Source organism: Engraulis encrasicolus, chromosome 23 (genome assembly GCF_034702125.1).
Source record: "Engraulis encrasicolus isolate BLACKSEA-1 chromosome 23, IST_EnEncr_1.0, whole genome shotgun sequence".
Classification (NCBI taxonomy): Eukaryota; Metazoa; Chordata; class Actinopteri; order Clupeiformes; family Engraulidae; genus Engraulis; species Engraulis encrasicolus.
In genome coordinates, this window is record NC_085879.1 from 5488767 (window position 1) to 5503496 (window position 14730).

The 14730-nt window shown below is 47.8% G+C and overlaps 1 protein-coding gene across 1 annotated transcript in view; it reads left to right on the forward strand.

Moving 5' to 3' along the window:
* Positions 1 to 9251, forward strand: part of fat4 (FAT atypical cadherin 4) — a 113515-nt gene extending 104264 nt beyond the window's left edge. The window contains exons 15-17 of the mRNA XM_063190615.1: positions 1 to 16; positions 2452 to 2713; positions 4093 to 9251. The exon at positions 1 to 16 is cut by the window's left edge and continues 268 nt beyond it. Coding sequence (XP_063046685.1) covers positions 1 to 16; positions 2452 to 2713; positions 4093 to 6011 — 2197 coding nt within the window. The 3' untranslated portion in view covers positions 6012 to 9251. The remainder of the gene's footprint in view (positions 17 to 2451; positions 2714 to 4092) is intronic.
* Positions 9252 to 14730: the final 5479 nt, after the last annotated feature.

The following is a 14730-nucleotide window of genomic DNA, read 5'->3' on the forward strand; positions in this document are numbered from 1 at the left end:
CTACACCACGGTGAAGGTGGGTGGAACATCGAAAACAGAACCACACGTACACCAGTGTTGCCAGATTTGGCAGTTTCTCACACAATTGAGCTGTTTAGAATGACCATTAGTATGCTATTGGATGGGTTTTTATGTACATTTCTATCGAAGTTTAGAGAATCTGGTTCAAACTGGGGCTAGATTAATTTCCTCCAGGCGGTTTCTGGGCATTTATTGGACTGGAAATCATCCGACACATCTGGCAACCCTGGTGCACACTGCCGCCTGGTCCAGTCCAGTGCTTCCACCCAGAGCGGCGGGGTCTGCTTAAGGAGAAACAGCCTGCTCCGACTTAAAGGATATGGGGCTGGAGAAGATGGAGACCAGTTCAAGTCCTTTCAGTAGCGCCACTCAAAAGAGCCGGATCCTGCCCGGTCCAATAAAGTCTCACAGGCATACGCACACACACAAACACGTGGGCGCACGCACAGGCACACGCACACACACACACACACACACACACACACACACACACACACACACACACACACACACACACACACACACACACACACACACACACACACACACACACACACACACACACACCCCTCCCACTTCCACTATATACCCTCAACCCACCGTTCCCTTACTGTAAAACGAACACCAGACCCAAGGCACCATCCCCTCTCCTATTAAACCGTCATGCCTGCAGCAGCCGTCGGCCACAGCCCTTCTCCCTGTCCCCTCCTCATCCCCTCCCTATCCCCATCTCCACCCTGCCCCAACTCAGACCAGACTCCCATCCCAGCCCTCAGAAGCAGGAGCAGCGGTCCTGGCCACAGTTATTGGGTGGTGGTGGCAGCGGTGGCGGCATTGGACACAGTGTGTGTGTGCGTGTGCGTGTGCGTGTGTGTGTGTGTGTGCGTGTGTGCGCACGCGCGTGTGTGTGTGTGTGTGTGTGTGTGTGTGTGTGTGTGTGTGTGTGTGTGTGTGTGTGTGTGTGTGTGTGTGTGTGTGTGTGTGTGTGTGTGTGTGTGTGTGCGTGTGTGCTCAAGTGGTGGAGTGTGTGTATGTGTGTGTGTGTGTGTGTGTGTGCTCAAGAGGTGGAGTGTGTGGCTGGGAGGAGTGTGTGTCTTTGTGACGATCTGTGCATCCGTGTGTGTGTGTGTGTGTGTGTGTGTGTGTGTGTGTGTGTGTGTGTGTGTGTGTGTGTGTGTGTGTGTGTGTGTGTGTGTGTGTGTGTGTGTGTGTGTGTGTGTGTCCATCCATCCGTCCGTCTGTGGGTGTGTGGGTGTGTGTGTGTGTGTGTGTGTGTCTGGCTGTGCGTATGTCTGTGTCTGTCCTTGGTCCTCTGTCCTCCCCACCTCTTCCCATTAGCTCTGCCTTGCCTCAGTCTGATGCGGTTCAGAGGCCTGACTGATCCTGGGCATCCAGCCAACAGCCTGAGCTCTCATTCATCCTCTGAACCTCTCCCTTTCCCTCTCTCTCTTTCTCCCTTTCCCCTCATCCCTCCTTCCCTCCCTCCCTGCCTCCGTCTCTTCAGTCTACCCTGTTCACCCCTCCTGGATCCCCCCATTCCCCCCTTTTTTTCTGTCTGCCTCAAAAGGAGAGCCCTTCACTTTTGTTTTCCGGTGCCATTGGCTTCTCAAGGCCCCCAGGCTCAGACCGAAGCACCACTGACCACCACTTCAGAACGTGTACATACATGCTTAAAAGTGGAGAAAAAGAGACTTTGAACAAGAATTTGAACGAGGGTTACAAATGAGAGTTCTAATGCACACTACTTGGTTGAGAGTCAATTTTTTTTGTCTTGTGTAATATTATCTTTTAATTCCGCCTTTTTATGACCTTAATTATTTCATCATTACTTAAACACACAATCATTATTATTAGATCAAAAATGATTATTATGCGGGGCCTTTTTGTGCTCTAATGTTGTTATAATGTTTTTCAGGCTTCCTGACATTCACATACTAATCACATACACATACGCATACACAGAAGCACATGCATGTGCATACTAGACATTCACCTTCACACAGGCCCAGATACTGTAACTAAAGCTTTTATTTTTGTTTGTTTTAATCACATTCTGACATTCACATACCAGTCACATACATATACAGCACCTACTCATTAGACACGCATGCATGTGCATACCGGTATTCCCATTCCCATTCACGCAACGCCAGATACAATAACTAATAGAAAGCGTTTCATGTTTTCGCTTGTTTGTTTTTTCAGCTGAGAAATGGGAGTCTGCAATACACGTGCACATTTACACATCGCCAGATACTGTGCCCAATATAAAGCTTTTGATGTGTGTTGTTTGTTTTTTTTCTCAGCTGATGAATGACAGTCTGCAACACATTTACATTCACATTCACATAAACCTCAAATACAGTAACTAAAGCATTTTATGTGATTTTGTTTGTTTATGTTTTTCTTCTTCTTCTTCTTTCTTCCCAGCTGAAGAACGGTAATCTGCAGTACATCTCAGACGCGGGTGTAGCGGGAAAGGTGGAGCGCACCCTGTCAGACGTGCCGCTATCGGACGGACAGTGGCACACCCTGCTCCTCCGGAAGAACGCAACCTCCACCTCCCTCCGTCTGGACGGGGTGCACCTCCGCGCCTTCCCCCACACCACGCAGGACTTTGGCGGGGTCAACGTGCTGACCATGTCCATCGGAGGCGTTCCTCCTGGCCCGTCGCAGCCCAAAGCAAGCCCAGGTCAGTATCGGATCAGGCACGTGAGAAAATGCCAAAAGGATGTTTCTTCACGGCTATGGTGAAGGCTGTTTTCTTCCCCGTAGCCAATATCAGAATGATTGGGTCAATTACCAAACTGTCAGGGTTTTGCTGTTTCATTTCGCTGTGAGTGTGTGTTTCTTGCCTGGCTGACCTACAACAGGTTTGGTACACAAGACATTCCACAGCAATCCCTGAGATCAATACAAGATATGTCTGGTGTCCGCCAGAAATGAATCATTCCTTGGATGGGGGCTGCTGCTGTGTTTTTGTTTTTTTTTGTTCCACGCATTTCTCGTTTAATCTAGCGAAATCTTAAACAAGTCACGCAGATGAGCCAGAGGGGGCTTTCTGAGGTTAGTGTCTTATTGGGGAGCGCCGTGTTCTCCTAGGATTGCACCTTTAATTCGCAGCTCACATTTCCTCACGGTCTGACTAGGAGGAAACTTTGAATCGAGGTGAGAGCGAGGTCTTCCAGAGGGAAGAGATGAGAGACACTTAAACGTCTTGACGTCTGGCAGAAACACACCGTCGCAGGAATGGTGGACTTATATGGCAACATGTCTTGATGCAGGCTGATCCACAGACCTCCTTCACACTACTCCATATCAGCCGGCGCTCCTTGTAAAATAGCTTTTGTTTTTGCGCAAAAAGGCTTGCACGTTATTTACAGTGCCTGACCTGTGCCAAGCTCCAAAGCTCGCTTGCCAAGAGCCTTTAGAAGAAAAAAAAACAAGATGGAGGTACCTTTCTACTCTAAAATGGTTTGGTAAATGGAAACAAAAGGCCCTCGTTTTCACTGTGATGAAGTCAATGAATTCAATCTATTCGCATTAGTGAGGCAGTGTTGCGAGGCAATGCAATATTTAAGGTTTGAATTAGTCACAACAGAACTCATTCCAGATGTAGGTCCTTAGCACATGTTGAGATAAATAAATAAGAATGTATGTTGTTTAATGCTAGAAATGTGTATCTTTTACATGCATTTCGGCTGTAATCTCCCCTTGAACTTCGCTTAGCCACTTGATAGCAGCAGACCTGATTTGTCGAGGTGTCCTCCAACAGGAAATTTCTTGAAATATTGGGCCGATTCCACACCATTTTCCCATCCAAATAGTTTAGAGGAGTGCTCTGATTATAGCTTTTTACTCCAAATGTTGGCAAAGAAAACAAAGTGATAAATCTCTCGGTTCACTTGGACGGTGCCCCGCCGAGGCCTATTTGTTGTCTTGATCTCCCTCCAGACCAGCTTCCTGTTATCTAAACTCCCTTTTCTCTCTCTCCATCTTTCTCCATCTCTCTCTCTCTCTCTCTCTCTCTCCCTCTCTCTCTCTCTCCATCCCTCTCCCTCTCATCTGCAGGCTTTGAAGGCTGTGTCTCCTACGTGAAATACAACGGTGAGAACCTGCCCTTCAGCGGCGAGCACACCTCGGTGGCCATTTCCAAGTCGGACCCGTCGGTGAAGATCGGCTGCCGCGGGCCCAACCTGTGCGAGAGCGGCCCGTGCTGGGACGGCCTGATGTGCGTCAACCAGTGGTACACCTACCAGTGCGTGCCGCCCGGCGACTGCGCCTCCAACCCGTGCCAGAACCGCGGCACCTGCGAGCCCAACACCAACGGCGCGGGCGGCTTCAGCTGCGTGTGCGAAGAGCACTTCACGGGCCGGACGTGCGAGACGCTGGTGGCGTGCCTGGGGGTGCAGTGCCCGCAGGGCACCGTCTGCAAGATGGCGTCCAACGGAGGTTACACCTGCAGCCCTGGCGCCGCGGCCACCGCAAACCCGCTGCCCATCTGGGCCGTGCCGGCCATCGTTGGCAGCTGCGCCACGGTGTTGGCCTTGGTGGTGCTGAGCCTGATCCTGTGCAACCACTGCAGAGGACGCAACAAGAGCAAAGTGCCAAAGGAGGAGAAGAAGCCCAAGGAGAAGAAGAAAAAGAAGAAGAAGGGCAGCGAGAACGTGGCGTTCGACGACCCCGACAACATCCCCCCGTACGGCGACGACATGACGGTGAGGAAGCAGCCCGAGGGCAACCCCAAGCCGGACATCATCGAGAGGGAGAACCCCTACCTGATCTACGACGAGACGGACATCCCACACAGCAACGAGACCATCCCCAGCGCCCCCTGCGCCCCCTGCCCGGGACCCGAGGCCGAGATCGAGCACTACGACATAGACAACGCCAGCAGCATCGCCCCCTCCGACGCGGACATCATCCAGCACTACAAGCAGTTCCGCAGCCACACGCCCAAGTTCTCCATCCAGAGGCACAGTCCACTGGGCTTTGCTCGGCAGTCGCCCCTACCCCTCGGAGCCACCAGCTACACCTACCAGCCCACGTACACCCAGGGCCTGAGATCCACACCTCTGAGCCACTCCGCCTGCCCCACCCCCAACCCGCTGTCCAGACACAGCCCCGCACCCTTCGTGTCCAAGCCACCGTCCAGCTTCTACCGCAACAGCCCGGCCCGGGAGCTGAACCTGGCGCGGCGCGAGGGCAGCCCGCTGGACCTGCACAACGACGGCTGCCAGCCGGCCATGTTCAACTACGCCACGCGGCTGGGCCGGCGCAGCAAGAGCCCGCAGACCATGGCGGCGGGCCACAGCAGCTCGCGGCCCGGCAGCCGTCTGAAGCAGCCCATCGAGCAGATCCCCCTGGAGACGGGCCCGCCGGTGGGCCTGTCCATCGAGGAGGTGGAGCGGCTCAACACGCCGCGGCCGCGCAACCCCAGCATCTGCAGCGCCGACCACGGCCGCTCCTCCTCCGAGGACGAGTGCCGGCGGCCGCTGTCGCGCGTGCGCAACCCGGCCGACGGCATCCCGGCCCAGGAGTCGTCCTCCGAGAGCGACTCGCACGACTCCTTCACCTGCTCCGAGATGGAGTACGACCGCGAGAAGCCCATGCACGCCTACAGCTCGCGCGTGCCCAAGCTCTCGCAGGTCAACGAGTCGGACGCCGACGACGAGGAGTACGGCGGCAGGCTCAAGCAGCGGCGCTACTCCAGCCGCCGCGCAGAGGGCGGCCCCGGGGCCTCCCAGGGGCCCCTGATGGAGCACCAGCACCACCACCACCACACGCTCCCCCACAAACTCGGGGGGCAGCCGGGCAACTTCAACTGGGACAACCTGCTGAACTGGGGGCCCGGCTTTGGCCACTATGTGGACGTATTTAAGGACCTGGCCTTGCTTCCGGAGAACTCGGCGGCCAAAGACATTGAGATGAACAGTGGGGACGGGTCGGTGACCATCCTGAACGAAGGGGAGGCCGAGCAATACGTATGAGACTATTTATTGGCTCCCTCGCACATGAACTCATGAACTCCTGTTTTACTCACACACATCAAGACTGAGGACACTTGTGAGTAGAGGATGTTGAATAAGCAATAAGTACGTATGTTGATTATCCGTGTTGCTTTTGTGTTGTTTTGTTTTCAAATCGGACGACCTTAAATGCAGTAAGGCAGAAATCTCTATAGACAGTCAGCTCTTGGTTTGCCAGTCGACCTCACACAACCATTTTATCTGTCAGGTGATGTAAACGTTCCTGCGTTCGGACATGACACATTGTGCTAGAAAATAAAGCCAAGTAAGAACAGCCGCCTGGACCTTTCAAAAAGGGTTCCATATGCAGATAATCAAATTTAACTGTCACGTATTACCAATATTGCAGTTTGGTTACGAAAATGTTCCTGTCACGCTCTTAATATTTCAGATAAGATAATGATAGAAGTTAGAAGCAAGATTTTTCAGCAGCCGAATTCCAAGGCTATTGCATTGCCGGGACCAAGCCCATGTCCTCCTGTGTTATTCTTCTTAAGCAGAAGCATGTGTCTGATCCACACATACACCTGCACATCAAATACAACCACTCACTCAGAGCAAAGAACGAGCACAGCACTTACATAGCTAGCACGCTAATCAAGCGCTGCCAATGTTATGCGAAACGCTCAGTAACTACCACTTCATTGTTCCTTTTGTGTTTTTTATTTCCTTGTTTTAATCTGAATGACAGACTAAGCATTCTAAAGAGCTGAGAATAATTAAGCATCTGCCTTATAGACATTTGAGGAGCTATTCGAGAGCGCTGAAGTGCTCTCTTTTGTTATTGTGCTGTTGATGTTGCTACGGGGGACTGTGGGTCAAGTTGCGTCGGCGACGGAATCCAGCAGGCTGAAGGTTTTCATGAACTGGCCAGAAGGAGGATTAAGCGCATGGCTTGTGGAGGCCGTCCCAAACATCAAAACCCTCCCCACGAAAAAAGAGGAAAAAAACTATGAAGTCGTGTACATTTTTGTTATTTTTATTTGAAGAAAATTGTGGAAGACATTGTTCTCAGTGTTGTGTCTTTTTTGTTTTTGTTTCGGTCCAGTATTTTTTTGAAGGTGTACTGTTTCTACTTTTTTTTTACTGTTTATTAACTTAAAGTACTTAAGCAGTGTTTTTATGAATATTTTCATATGCTGGAAATTATGTTCTTACTTTCAGGGAAAGTAAGACTGAAGTACTTATTTTTTACATTTGTTACTTTTGTAACATCAGTATTTTCCATTTTTGATAAAACTATAACATACTGTATGCTCTATACATGTAAAAGCCAATAACAGAATAAAAAAATATTTATTTAAAATATGCATTATTCCATGCTAATACCACTATGTAAAGTCTCTAGGCTGTGTCGAAGCCAAATCTAACCTTAACTCTGGGACTCCCCAAGGGCTGTTCCTGAAATAGACTCAGCTTAAAGCGTAACTCTCTTGAGCCTCGATAGTACTGTTCTGTAATGTGGGTGGTAAGGTATTCCATACGCATGGAGCCCTGTGTGCATTCCAATGAGAGTTTAAAAGAAAGCTTTGGATTGAATGGAACAAAACATTTTAAAAGGCCGTCAAGGGCCCAAGTGAAACAGAGCCACCTCGCTCGCAAGCCAAGCACAACACTGGGAGGACAGAGCGACGCAGGGCCCTATATTGCTTTCAGCATTTATTTACATCTGGCAGCGCAGAGACAGGCCTTCTTTTGGTTTTCTTTTTTTTATAAATATTATTTTGGTTGTTTTTTTGGTCCGTGGCCTGGCGATGGCGGAATGTGACGTGCTTATCTGCTCCGTCATCGAGAGCATTTGGGGTAGGGGTTGATGTGGGGGCTTTCAGCTGAGGAGTGAGGGAGGCAGCGACAGAGAAAGGCGGAGAGAAAAAGAGAGAGAGAGAGAGAGTGAGATAGAGAGAGCAAATGGTGAAGAGTGACAGGCCGAAGCCGGGTGCCGATTACCCCGAGGCCCCCCCCAGAACGCCGCCGCGCTCCAGCCGTGTCCGGTATTGACCCAACCTCCCGGGGTATCCTGCACCCATGCTGGTGTTCAAACACCCTCCACGGCCGTGACATCAACAAACACAGAAAATATACAGAGCAGCACCTCTACCAAACATGGGAAGACAATGAATTCTAATAAACTTCAGAGAATTCCTTTAATGTGCGAATGACTCGCTGGGCGGTGGGACTCTTAACAGCGTGTGGTTAGATGAGGTGGGTGGGCAGGAGGTGGAGCAAACAACAATGGGGAAACACTACAGGAGATAATGGAGACGAATACAGATAATTCCGTTTTTGTTTAAAACCGGGAACTGTCAGCAAGAGTTTACCCCCGAAGCCACATCAGAAGAGGTGGTTTACATCGCACAGTCATTCAGCCACTGGCATATAAAAGTCAGTCCTCGACAGTAAACGGCCTCTAACTAGTCATTAGCGTGGCATATGGGGGGGTTAGCGATGGACTGGGTTGTGGTGCAGGGGAGTGGTAATCGATCATATCACTTGGTGACATGAACTAGCATTCACTGTGACCACTTTCATCAGCTTCGTATTACTGTAAAGGACGCCATGATTGCATGTTTATGCTAACTCAGTACAATCCGAGCAGACTGTTTAAACGAGTCTTTAGATCCTGTGGATGTGAAGTAAGTCAGAGTCGATTTCCCATGAAGGTTTGTTTGTTTGTTTTTCGGGATGTGTTGGGGGGGTGGGAAATTGACATATCCAAAAGTGTCTACAGTGTAATCTTCGGAGTAATAAATTGCTGTCTGCTCTGGTATGTCTTCAACCGAGGCTGACAATTTATGGGAGTGTGCGGTTGGCTGACACTAAATGCTGACCTTCTTTAAGTTGCGTATTTAAAAGCGGGAGGAAGCGCATTCAGGATGTTGGACTGATCCTAAAGACACACAAACTGTCAAATTGATAGCCAGGGTGTAATTAGGTAGACGCCACAGAGGTCCAGAAAGTTAAAGTGGGCTTGTTGAACTTCAAAGTATACATTGGGATGTGTTTATATGCCATGATGTTAAATATTATCGCTCATCGATGTGAGCTATGATGAGAGTCTTGATCTTGTGTAGCACTTCCACCAAGTCCCTCTTGAACCATGTGATACCACTTACAAAGTTCTTCCTCTGCACTCATCATGATGCATTCAATGAATTAAACAGAACACAGAAGTAGTCGGTTCATGTCTAAATAAACACAAAATGCTCATCAAAGTGATACGCGTCTCTTTTATCTCCTCCAGCTTTTTTGATCTATTAATGAAGCTTTAATGTGTAATACATGACGTTATGCCTGAGGACTAATTCCCACAACTCAGCAGAGCAGAGGGGGTCTTGAGGTATACTCAGGGAAGCCGACAAGGGGGGGCAAAGGGGTCAGCTGTCCCAGGCCCAGGGAGACAAGGGGCCCATAATTGGGTCCTCATTGCATTGAATGTATTGGGTGGGGGGCCCTTTCAGATGACTTTGTCCTGGGCCTAGCTAAAACTGTTAGCAGCCCTTGGTATACTATATGCTATTTTAGTATTACCAGGCCAAGGTCCTTTTGAGGTCCCTTGTGCTGGATTGCAACATGAAAGCAACACATCCATCCAAGAACAGGTCCTGTTTGTCCCAGCGCACGGTTCCAACTCCAGATCGACAAATTATCGCCGAGCCAGTCTTAAGAAGAAGAGAGGTACAAGTCACATCTGTATCAAAGCTGCAGACCTTGGTCTCTCTCACTGTCTCCACCATGCTGACTGTACTGCCGCCAAACCTTTCCGTCTTCTAACAGGCATGGGAAACATTAGAGATTGAAAGTGACGAGGAAGAAAGAAAGAAGCACATCTGCCTCATTGGTGTGTGTGCGTGCGTGCGTGTGTGCGTGCGTGCGTGCGTGCGTGTGTGTGTGTGTGTGTGTGTGTGTGTGTGTGTGTGTGTGTGTGTGTGTGTGTGTGTGTGTGTGTGTGTTTGTCTGTGTCTGTGTGTGTGTCTGAGTGTCTGTGTCTGTGTGTTTGCGCGTGTGCATGTGCATGTGTGTGTGTGTGTGTGTGTGTATGTGTGTGTGTGTGTGTGTCTGTGTTTGTGCGTGTGTGTGTGTGTGTGTGTGTGACTGCTGCTGCCGGCTTTTTTTTCTTTTACAGTTTATGATTAGATGATTAGATGCTCTCCGTTAACAACAGGGCAGGGGGAAAACTCCCATCAGATATCTCTCACAGCTCTTTTTGCACAGCAGCAGCAACAGTGCTCCACATATGAGTAGAGTGCTGCATGTTGAAATCAACCCCCCAGCAGCAGCAGCAGCAGCAGAAGGCATGTACTATGGCAGACAGGACCATCTTCCGAGGCTCACACAACAGGAAACATCTACTAAAAGAGCTCTTCCTAACAAGAGCATTGTCAATAGACCCCCAAAAAAGAGAACCAACCAGCAAGCACCAGAACAACGAATGTGGCCCATATGGTTTTGATTTGCACCGTGACAAACTGCTGCTTCAGCTTTTTTTCTGTTGTTGTTGCTGTTGTTCTTGTTTAATTCATGGCATCGCTGACTAAAGTGCCTCAGTGCTCTGGGTGTTTTGCCAGCTTTCTGAGCTGTCCGTGTTTCGGGAGGGGAGAGGGTGTTAGATGGAGGGGGAGAGAGAGGAAGAGAAGGCACTCACTCTCGGCCTTCGCTAACCCAATTTTAACTCCCCAGAGTTAAATGTGTGCTGTAAGGCCTTTGGTATGAACACTTTCACCTCAGGCCTTTTTTTTGGAAGAGAAAACAGCACGTTTGGATTTTTGCTCTCCTCTGAGTCTAACTAGTCCACAGTAACTGTCACTCTGCAAAAAGACAACGTTTCTTCAGGAGGACATGATGATTCTTTGAATTTCATTTTTAGAAAGGCGAAAAGCCATAAATTGCACACATTGCCATCAATGTCTCAATGAAAGCCCGGGCCATGAAAAGAAAATGATGGATCTCGCAAACGTCCACAGTGTGCTTGTCCCCTCTTTATGGGAGCGTAAATCAGTGGAGATGGTCAGCGAGCGAGAAAATAACACACAAGGCTGACAAAACCCCCCCACGTACGAAACCACATGGCACACACAAATAACCACGTCTGCCAAGGATCCGTGCGGACAAGTATGTCTCTCTGCCTCCAGGTCTTCCATTCTTGTGTTTACCTACCCTGCCCACGGGCCCACCATATACGACGCGACACACATTCCAATTCGAATTCCGAAACAATGGAGAAATGTGACAGAACTCAGGGGGGTTGCAATTTCAATCTGGGTTGGTCGGCTACAAAAGAGAACTGACAGTGGCAAACGTGTAAGAAAAAACAATATCATGCAAGAATGTGGTTGAGGCGAGAGCAGTACAGTAGCTTTCCTCAATCACATCTCATATAATCATATGATGTTTCACAAGAAAGTGTCCCAACCTCTCATCAAGAAGAAACCCTATTCTGCTGAGACATTCCTTTTGGGGGAATGAAAGTGCACTTCCAAAGTGTTTCATATTCTATTTGGAAATTCTCAAGAACTTTCTGGAAATGTGAAGTATTTTGCCGTGCAACATAACCATTAATACTTCCCCACCAAACATTAACAACCATTGACACATGGTGCCTGCCAAAATTCCAGTGTGGCCTGATGAATGTTTGTGTACTTGTGGAGCAGGAATGGAATAGTGCTGGTGGTCATAAAAACAATTAGGCCTACAGTACACGACTGACTGGCCATGCTCCGGTGGAAGGCAGTCATCATGACCAGAAAATGGAGTACTCCATTCCCAGAGTCTGCCACCATTGTGCCCCAGAGCAAGGCGGTTGCAACCCTACTCTGTAAAAATTAAAAGTTCTCTGAAAAACTCTAAGTTGACCACTGTGAAGGAACCACTCAAAGTTCATCAAAAAGTTCCCAGAGAAATGTACTGTATACAGCTGGGGGGAAAGACACAGGTGTCAAATGCAGCCCGGTGCTCTGTTTCATGTATACAGCGTAAATGCAAAAAATAGTTCTCAATAGAGGCTTTATTGAAGGCTCCTGACACTCAAGAACCCAGGCTCTTTCTGTGAGAACTCTGAAAGGTTCTCTAAGGAACTTTGGTGATCTTCCAAGAACTGTTAGGCTTGTCAGAGAACTTTTAGTGTTCTTTACAGGACATTTTGGTTCCCCCACAGCTGACTGGTTGTGCTATGGAAGACAAAAGCCACCATTATCTTACCGTCCCACTTGATCCATCCCTGCAGTTAGTTCCCTGTAAATTATTTTGGATTGGAGTGTCTGCTAAATTACGTGAAATTTAAATGTAGAGTAATGTAAATTCTGCCTCTCCAGATAGCCTTACATCATTTGAGGCACAGTTCAAAACACTGGATAGTGTTAATTCAACACTACTGCTGGATCTCAAATGGCACACTTATGCACTTCGAGCACTATGTTTTAGTGCATAACTAATACGCCATATGCACTGAAACATGAACACTGAAGTGCACAAGTGCACCATTTGAGATCCAGCCTGCTTTAAGCACGTGGTCTCATTTGACAATGAATTCAACTCATTATTCTAAAGCTATATGATATAAATGCTCATGCAGGACAACACTGTGTGTTTCTGAAAGGAAATCATATCTACTGATAAAAGACATATTTCATGTCGAACCACCATCTGGCTGATTGTCGGTGAGCCTTTCAACAGCATTCTGTTATGTGTAACAAATTCCAAACAGCACTCTGAAAGGAGACTGTTTCATTTTAAGCTTCTTCATGATATGATAAAGACAATTAAAATTTCATGCATACCACCATAGTGCAATGCAAACAGAGCATAATAACGCAATTATAAAGAACAAACATCGCACACATTGTTTCACTGAGCATTTGTCCACCGTTGCCATCAATGCTAGGTCTCGTTGCTAAACAACAAATGAACTGTTGTGCCGCTTTATTTGAACTTCTTTTTTAATAAACAACAATCCTTTAACATCATTTGACAGGGGCAATGAGTCCTAAACGCAAAACAAAAAAATACTGCAACAAAATAAATTCCTTTCCTTTCTGTCGAAGAATGCACAACACTTGGCATCTGCTTAAAGCACATTAATTTCAACAAGGGAAAAAAAAACATTCATTGACTAATTGTCGCCTGCACACATTGGGCACCTCGGTAGGCTGCATTCCCCGTCAGGCTTTCCCATGCCCCTGCTATCTTTTCTTAAAGTCCTAATCTTTTCATTCTGTCAGGCAGGCCCTCGGCAGCCTCCAATGCTATTTCCAAGGTCTGGTCTTCATGCTAATCGTCTTTCAATGGCCCCGGTTGCCTCCCATGTCCATTCTGCTGCACCTTATTTCCATCTCTCTCTCTCTCTCTCTCTCTCTCTCTCTCTCTCTCTCTCTCTCTCTCTCTCTCTCTCTCTGCAATGTGAAGCTGTTACCCTTCAGTCAGTAAAGAAACAAGAAAAACAAAACTATTTTTGAAAATATTTAATAGTTGCCAAATAAGATTTTCAGTGAAGTGGATTTAAAAGCTTTGCTTCAAACGTGTTATTTATTTGATTTTTTTGTGTGCCAGGCTTTTCTCTCGCCTTGTCTATCTTGTTTTGTTGGTATACTTTTGAAGGGATTAACAAAGTCTGAGTCTTTCAAAGCCTACAAAATGGGCATTTGATGTTTTGCTGAGTGATGACTGAGTGGTATAGTGTGTTTCTGTGATCAATCTGGACTGTGAACACAATAGTGAGAGATCTCCCTTCTCCTCGCCATGAATAAATAAATGGAAAAGTTTAAGTTAAAAGAAAGAAATGCTGATCAAAAGATGGCCAGCGTACAGCTTTCTGACTCAGCCAAGAAAGGGAGGGCCTTTGAAATGGGCCCTCTATGTATGTACAGTACAGGTGGATGGGGGAGGTTATGAAAACCATAGTGTTGGGGGCATGAAACAAAAGGGGACGCTTCGTACTTCTTAAGCAGGTTAAACGACAAGGCACTCTCTCTGAGGCCCTCATTAATGCCACTAATTGTGTCCGTGTAGACCCCTGAAAATTGGCTATAGCTGCTCCCCCCACCCCTTTCCTCAGGAGATCCCAGGCGCTTGCTCGGCACGGAGAACTAAAAAGCACGCACCATTAACATCTATTCAGAACCAGAGCCTTTGATCTTCCCTGGGACTGGGAGCTGGAGGAGTGGAGAGGAGGGCGAGTGTGGAGGAGGGGGACCCAACCCCAGATATTAGCCTGCGTACACAGCAGCAGATCTAGACCATATCTGGGGCGGGGGGGTTGGTTGATCTAGGCCTACTCCGGGCCAGAGTCGATTGAGAGTCACTCGTCCTGTGGGAATGGCAAGCAAGGGAGAGAAAAAACAGAAAGACAGTAGAAAAAACATTAATCAACAATTCAAATGCGCCCAATTATTGGACCATAAATAAAAAGTCTAATTAGCATCAATTGCTTCCATATTGTTACTATATTTGTATGTTTTCTTTTCCCCCCACTTTTTTCATGCATAGTCCTGAAAGAATTTGACATTAGTGTAATGTTTGCATGAGTTATGATGAAGATGCTTAATTTCATAGTAAAATTGCAGGCTAATTAAAAACCCTGGGTAAATATTTAGTTTTTCATGCAACATCGACATCTGTTTTTGTTTTGTTGGACGCAGAGTACAACTCCATGCTAGGCCATCTCAGCTGTGCAGACCAGATGAGGCAA